The 7,835-nt window shown below is 44.5% G+C and overlaps 1 protein-coding gene across 1 annotated transcript in view; it reads left to right on the forward strand.

The window, feature by feature from the left end:
• Nucleotides 1-4,303: 4,303 nt before the first annotated feature.
• The window catches only part of LOC101991601 (CD209 antigen-like protein C), a 40,259-nt gene continuing 36,727 nt past the window's right edge, over nt 4,304-7,835 (forward strand). The window contains exon 1 of the mRNA XM_026789176.1: nt 4,304-4,370. Coding sequence (XP_026644977.1) covers nt 4,304-4,370 — 67 coding nt within the window. The remainder of the gene's footprint in view (nt 4,371-7,835) is intronic.

Below are 7,835 nucleotides of genomic sequence, written 5' to 3' on the forward strand. Positions count from 1 at the left end.
CCCGATAAGCTTCTACCGGCCAAATCAAAGGCAGTTTAAGTATTAAAGGAAAAAGAAACATCAGCATAATAACAGTAAAATTCCCCCTTCCCTAAGAGCAGTTAAAAGCCTAGTGATATTTGACAGAATCAACAGTTTCCAGAGCCCTGGACATGATCCAAAAGCTTACAGTAACCCAGTAAGCATTTAGAAAAGAACAAAACAAAAACAAACCTCAACCCTCTCGAAAGAGCAAGCACGATGGAATTCTAAGCTGCCCTACTCCGCTCTCTCTTCCTCATCTCACAAGTAGATTCTTAATTAATTATTAATTAATTAATTGAGACAAAGTGTCTTTATGTAGCCTGGGCAGGCCTAGAATTCTCTATATAAATCAGAGACTGGTTTGGAGTTCGCAGAGATCCATCTGCTTTTGCCTCCCCAGTGCTGGGTTTAAACGGGTGCACCACCACACTCGGTACGTCTTTACATTTTTAAAACCTTTGTGTATGTGTGCATGTGTGTGAGCTACCTTTCTCATGCAGCCCAGGCCCACCTGCCTCGAGATGGCACTGCACTGCCCACGTGGGTCGTGTCCTCCTATGTCAATTAACTGTTAAATATTCTATAGACATGGCCACAAGCCAGTCTCCTTCAAAAATTCAATTGAGGTTCTCTCTCCTCTAGAGTTGTGTCAAGTTGGCAAGTGATGCATGCTGACAAAAGGAACGGGTGAGGAGTTACAGGACTGTGGGTAATCCGAAGGCAGATTCATCACTGAAACACCCATCCTAACATAGGGGATGAGATGTGAAGGCTGTCTCCCAAGAACTTCCTGCACAATTTCCAGGCAGCTGGTCTGCGCAGTGTCCTCTTCCTAGCGACCATTGCTACTTATGCAACCTCGGGAAGGGTCTTGTGAATTTTGTAAGTTTCAGGAGCTTTCTGAGACTTATGAGGATTGTTTACATTCTTAGTCTTGATGAGCACCCTCTAGCAGGGAATGTTTCAATCCAGAGGAAAGTGCTACACAATAGTACCCAGGGAAACACCTGTTCAAGCATGGGCTGAGAGCGTTAAGGCAGTTGAGTAGACTTGAGCGGCTCTACTTGATAGGGAATACTGGCTTCACAGAACTCATCCAGAAGACATTGAACAAGAAACAGTACCAATATCAAACAGCAGCAGCAACACTCTGGAGAGGAGATCATTTGATTTCCATAATTGTTACATTTTATGGTTTGACATGTACAGCAAAAATTATGAAACCCGTAAAGGAATAAATACTGTTCACATACAGGAAAATCTACATAGCCAGTTTGTAATGGATTAAATAAAAAATGCTGCTGATCCTGAGTAGCTATAGTGGGCAGCGGGCCATGAGACCACACTGCAGGTCCCCAAGAGAGGTCCACTTTGAACAGGTCAGAGGCACTCCCAATTACCAGGACCTAAACAACCTAAGCCTCCCCATCTTTCCCTTGTCTTAACACTCCCCTCCCTCAATTACAAGTGCCTAAGAAAAATCCCCCTCCCCCCGCCCAAATTTAACCTTGTCCTCTGCTCTGCCAATATCTTGCCAGGTCCTAAGGTGCCGGATGGTTCCACATTGCCTGGACAGCCGTGAAACGACCAACTACCCTGGGATTTGGCCAGCATCCCAGCTTTCTCAGGTCTCCCAAAGTTATTGATGCCCCACAAATGAGCGGGAAGCAGTCTCAAGAACTTGGCACTCTTGTTTCCCTAACCTACCATGCCTAACTCCTCACCTTTTTAATAAATAAAGAAGGGAGGAATGCTAGCATCCAGACACACCTTGGCCCGGCCCCTTTGGAGACCTGGCGGAGTACCCCAGCCCTGTGTGCATGGTAGACAGTACCCTGTCCCTTTAAAAGGCAAAACTCCACCTACTTTTCTCTGTTTTTCCTCTCCCCCCCTCACTGTCTCTCTCTTCTCTTCTGTCATTCTTGTCCCCACTTTCCAAAGAGTTCACCAACTGGGCAAATATATGAGCCTATGGGAATAATTTTTAATTTAAACCACCACACTAGCCAACTTTGAATCAGCCATTTTAATGTTAAAGAATGAACAGAAATCGTCAACTAGTAAGTAAGGAAATACACGAGGTGACTGTACCCGTACAGAGAGATGAGCAGCAGAGAGGTGCCAGTTTGATTCGATTATTGGTGAGGTAAACTTTTCCATGTTTACAATGTGCCCAGAGATCAGCTTTGTCAGGGGTGGAGTGGGGTGGGTGGAGTGTGGGGTGGAGTGTGGGGTGGTTCGGATTCCAAAGAGGAAGTGTGGAGTCAGCAGAGAGAAAATGGAGGAGACTCACATGATCTGAGGGTAAACTGGGATGGTTACCCTTGGCATTTATCGAAAAAGGAATACAACTATTGGACTCAATGTTGGGTCCAGGGGGGTCACGCAAAGATGAGAACACCACCAAGTCTAATAAACCAGAAGCAAACTTTATTCCGAATAGAAACCAGATTCCAGGAAAACCAGAAGCAAACTTAAAAATAAAAAGGAAAAGAAAAACACTGCAGTGCACAGAAGTTTATCAGCTAGCTGAGACCACAGCCTGAGATGGTATTTGTTAGGCTGTGGCCAAAGGCCGGTCTCTGAACCCATCTTTTTATAGTAGGGGCAACAAACATTAGGGCTGACAAAGGAATTTTTATGGTCTTGCCCTGACGCACGGGTTAGTCAATGGAGACCCTAAAGGGGGAGTGGGTTCTAACTTCCATGGGTAACTAGGCAGCTATCATGAAATTTGATTTAGAAGAGATTATAGTGAAAGTCACTAATTGTAAGAAAACAGATGTCTTTAGCAATTAGTTAGAAAAAGTAACTTCTAGTAATACCAGAAGTTTAATAAATTAGAATCATTGGCTCTTAGGCTGGGAACTTAGAAGATAGCAGAAAACTTTTTACACTATCTCAAGATAAAACTCAGATACAGACCGCCATACTTTACAACCTCCATTATCAGAGCTCATTAGTTAGACGGTGTTTGTACCTTGTCCACTGTCTCTCCTGGTACCTCAAGGTAGTGTATACTGGAGCCCCATGCCTCCCCTTTGATGGCACCAGTTTCCCATAGCAGAGACAGTGCCTAACCCAGAGATCACACATCTCTGTCTCCTAAAGGTTAACTCAGTTCACATCTGTCGTTTATCGAGGATGACCAGGACACTGCTCTCTGTTTGCAGAGAGAAGCTCCGGTCTTGTAAATAGAACAGCCAGTTGTAAAACGAAATGACCTAGGCTGATAGGGGCTTCTTAAGCATCCGAGAAAACAGCTCACTGTGAATGACTGATCCTTGATCTGCTGAGAAAGCTGCTGACAGTCTGTTCCCATTCTCCTAGACTTAGAACTTCATATTTTTTTATTTCTACATTCTTCTTTCTGGAATCGATGTTTTTATTTTCTTATTCTTGGACTCTTGACTCAATAGTTTAGCCACAGACAAGACTGAAAGTTGACTCAGTGATTTAGGGACAGAAAGTGGCCCTTAACTTGGTTATAGCATGTTTCCTGAGACAAAAGCAAGTGTCTAAATGTCTATTGTTCTCAAAGGTTCAACAACTTTACCAGGATCTCTCCTTCAGCGACATAAAGAGGCCACAAGTTCCTCTTGCGAGAGATGAGGATGGCCGCTTTTACCAAGCAGGGACTTTCTCCAAGCCCCTGAGGGAATGGAGGCCCTGATCCAAATGCCTGACCTTAGGGAAAGGACTTCCTCAGGGACCAGACACTACTACAATTTAAGAGCAATTTTCATTCCTAGTGGGCATGATGCAGTGTAAGCACTGAGCTGTTCCCTAATTGTGTTCTTTTGTGTTTTAGTCTTACTGTATGGGTCTGTTTCCCTCATACACTCCCCAAAGGGAAGGTCCTGATGTCTTATTCTTTTCCCATTTTACTGTACCGTTCTGATTTCTCCACATTTACTAACTGAACTCTTGTCCTTAAGGGCCTCAGGCTCTGGATCTAGATTGTAGGCATTTCATCCTTGGGGTCTGGTGTATCTAGTAAATCTCTAACTTTCCTGTTCTTGGTGTAATCAGGATACTGGGCACAATGAAGATTCCTGGTTCCAAGGTGACGGGGATTCCCGCCCGCCCCCCCCCCCCAATTACTTTGTTTAAAGAGGCTGACATTTTATACATTTTCATCCTTCAAAGCCAGCTCAAAATTTCCCAAAGTAAAAGGCATAAGGAAACTCCTATAACACATAATAAGAATCATTAAATTAAAAGGTGCTGGAGAATTGTGGTCTGCAATGTTGAAGTGCTGGAACTTTGTTAAACAGCAATGGTTCACCATGTGGTCCATGCCATCTGTGAGGGCATTTCCAGAGGAGGGAAGCACCACCTGCAACGTGGGTGGTCCCATCTGCTGGGGATCTCCAACTAGGGACCCCATTCCACGTGCTGGTCTCAGTCTTCCCATTCCAAACCCTGCCCCTGAGAAAGCCCACCAAAAGTCAGCCCTCAGTGGGGCTCCTCAAGACCATGCCCACAGGTTATACAAGACCTGGTAGTCATGTTTGCCATGTGATTCTTCCCCTGCCTTCCCAAGGGTCACCCAGGAGCTGCTTTGGTCTGCTCATATTAAACCTGGATTTACTAATTTGGCCTGATCTGACTGATTACATAGGCAGTGGTGTTACTACCGGGAGATTTAAGCTTTTCACCATCGTATGGCGTGAATGAAACAGTGTGGGCAGGAGCCAGCTGTTGGAGCTTCTGCACGTGTCTGTTCTTGGTCTGCGCAATCCATATTACATTCAGCCCTTAAATTGCTTATGTTCTGTTTGAGCTGACTGAGAAGCTGGCTCTGCAAGTGGGGTTAACGCCCAGTTGAGACTCAAGTGAGTTTTTGCCAAGTGTCCTTCAAGGCCCTTTGCCTGGGGATGAGCTCACTCAGTTAGGGTTTTATTGCTGTGAAGAGACACCATGACCATGGCAATTCTTAAAAAGAAAACGTTTACTTGTTTGTGGTGGCTCACTTATAGTTCTGAGGTTTAGTCCATTATCACGGCGTGAAGAAAGGCATCCTTCAGGCAGACATGGTGCTAGAGCAGGAGCTAAGAATCCTTACATATTAACTCATGGGCAACAGGAAGTGGTCTGAGACACGGGGTAGTATCTTGAGCATATATGAGACATCAAAGCCCACCTCCACAGTGACATACTTCCTCCGGTATGGCCACACCTACTCCAACAAGGCCACACCTCCTAATAGTGCCACTCCCTATGGGTCAAACATTCAAACACAAGTCTATGGGGGCCATACCTATTCAAACCAGCATACTCCCTAACCCTTTGTCAAAGAGGGAAAGAACAGCATAACAGCTTGAGTAAAAATGTTCTTGGGAACAGCTGGAAGGTGACCCATTTCAGAAGAGGTCACTACTGTTTATTCCTTTGGTATTAAAGTCCCTGCAGTTGGAGAGAGAAGCCAGAAGTTCAGCCATGGAGATAAAACTCAGTTGTGAACTCCAGTTGCCTGCCTCAGCTTCCCCAGTCTGGGGGGCCTGGCTTCTGTTTGCAAGGTCCCACTTTGATGACACAATTTTGTGTGGGAGGACCTTCTGTCTATGTGTTGCTTTTATTGGTTAATGAATAAAGAACTGCTTTGAGCCTATGGCAGGGAAGAACAGAACTAGGCAGGAAAAGCTAGGCTGTGTGCTGGGAGAAAGAGGGTGGAGTCAGAGAGAAGCCATAAAGTCACCGGAGATAAATGCTGAGAACTTTAACCCGTAAGCCACAGCCATGTGATGATACACAGATTAATAGAAATGGGTTAAATTAATATGTAAGAGTTAGTCAATAAGAAACTAGAGCTAATGGGCCAAGCAGTGTTTTAATTAATACAGTTTCTGTGTGATTATTTCAGGTCTAAGCTAACAGGGAAGAACAAGCAGCCTCCACCAACAATAATTTGTATCTTTTGGTATTTGTTCTTTTACTTAGAAACCACACCCAAGGCAATACTGCTCTGCCCAGAATACCCTTGATTAGGAATACCAGTGTTATGGGCCTGGTGTCATTCAGATACTCAGTAGTCTGACCATTAATAAATTTTAACAAAGAAGAGTCTTAAAAGTCTCTTTTAAATTCAGATACTAGTGACAGGGTCTAAATGCAGGACTCAGAATTCCCCAATGCAGTGCTGGACTCTGTCACAGGTTTATAAAGTCATGTCTACCTGATGGAGTCGCAGCCAGGAGCTGTGAGACATTTATGTCAAGTCTGCATTTGTTCTAAAGGGTGATCTAGACATATATCCCATGAAAGAGCAGGAGGAACACACACAGAACATTATTAGTCTACAACCCATGTCACCCTTATCTTCAGTGTTCCTTTTCTGGCTTTAGTGACGGTTCATTTTCTGTGGACTGGCCATTATCCCTTGTGATGAGCCTGATCTAGGAGTGCTGTATTGCCTTGGTGAGGCAAAGAGAGGGGCGGTCCATTCTCTAGTATTCTGATTGTCTGCAGTCTGGGTTGGGTCCTGGAGGTGGGTGAAATGGGGCAGTTTCTCCAAATGCTTAGTGTTATCACATCCAGGTGGAGTTATCTTTGGAGGAGACCTTAGGGCTGCCACTAGAAGCTTCATTTTTTTTTTTAAATCTAACATGTAGGTGGATTTTTCTTTCCTGCCCAAAAGTTCCCAAAAGCTAACATAGAGACTTGGTATTAATTATATTATAAATGCTTGGTCAGTAGCTCAGGCTTGTTACTAACTAACTTTTAGAACTTAACCCTTTCTTTCTTTCTTTCTTTCTTTCTTTCTTTCTTTCTTTCTTTCTTTCTTTTTTTGTTTTTTCAAGACAGGTTTGGAGCCTGTCCTGGAACTAGCTCTTGTAGACTGTAGGGTTAAGCCAGCCCCTTTTAGGGCGGGTTTGCCTGGGGTGGTTGTTTACGGATAAATGGAGCGCGCAGAGGCTGCGCGCTCTCTTTCTTTCCTACCTCCTGTGCTTCACGGGAACTTTGGTTCTGCAAGTTTTATTTAATCATTAAAATTGTATATATTTTTTAATATTTGCCTGCATTTATTCATGCCGGTACATTTGGCGCCCAACGTGGGGCCTTGCTGAAACCCAGCCCAAATCGGAGTCTTTTGGAGCCGCCTCTGCGGCTGGGACTCCCTGGCTGAGGCTGTGGGCTGCTGCACCATCAGGATCTGAGCTGGGCGCATAGACTGTGTACCCTTTCAGCCGGTCCGACCACGGCTGGGGACACAGCTGAGATTCTGAGTGACTGGATCTTTCCCAGTGCCTGCTAAAAGTCATACGGGATGGGAGTATTAGCACTCCCTGGCCCCGCCCAGCCTGACAGTGGCACAAGCACCTCTGTAACAGTGTAATCAGTCTCTCTCCCTGTCTGCGCTCGGGTCACGTGACGGCGGCCCTGCGAGCCAGCTCAAACACGGTCCCAAAGTGATTTGCTCATTTTGACGGCTTTTCCTCTATTCCTTTTCCAGCCCAATTGCTATTAATCAGCCTGGTGTCTGTTCCAATTTTGTTTTTGAGTCATTTATTTCAGACTTAGGCCACGTGGACTTAAGTGGACTACTTCGCCACCACTGGCAGGAACCAGTCATTGCAGGTAAAAGAATTTTTTCTTTTATAAATAAAATGTCTGAGAATATAACTGTTTCAAATTTCAACAGCTTTTTTGAATGTACCATGTGGGAGATTTTACAAGAGGTGTCTATCACCCCACATCTATGGATATTTCTGGGATTCTTAATTTTCCTTAGCACTATATGGTTTGGTAATAGGAAAATGATTAAATCTCTTAAGGCAGAGGTTGAACGTTTAAAAACTATTGAGAAT

Source organism: Microtus ochrogaster, unplaced genomic scaffold (genome assembly GCF_000317375.1).
Source record: "Microtus ochrogaster isolate Prairie Vole_2 unplaced genomic scaffold, MicOch1.0 UNK15, whole genome shotgun sequence".
Classification (NCBI taxonomy): Eukaryota; Metazoa; Chordata; class Mammalia; order Rodentia; family Cricetidae; genus Microtus; species Microtus ochrogaster.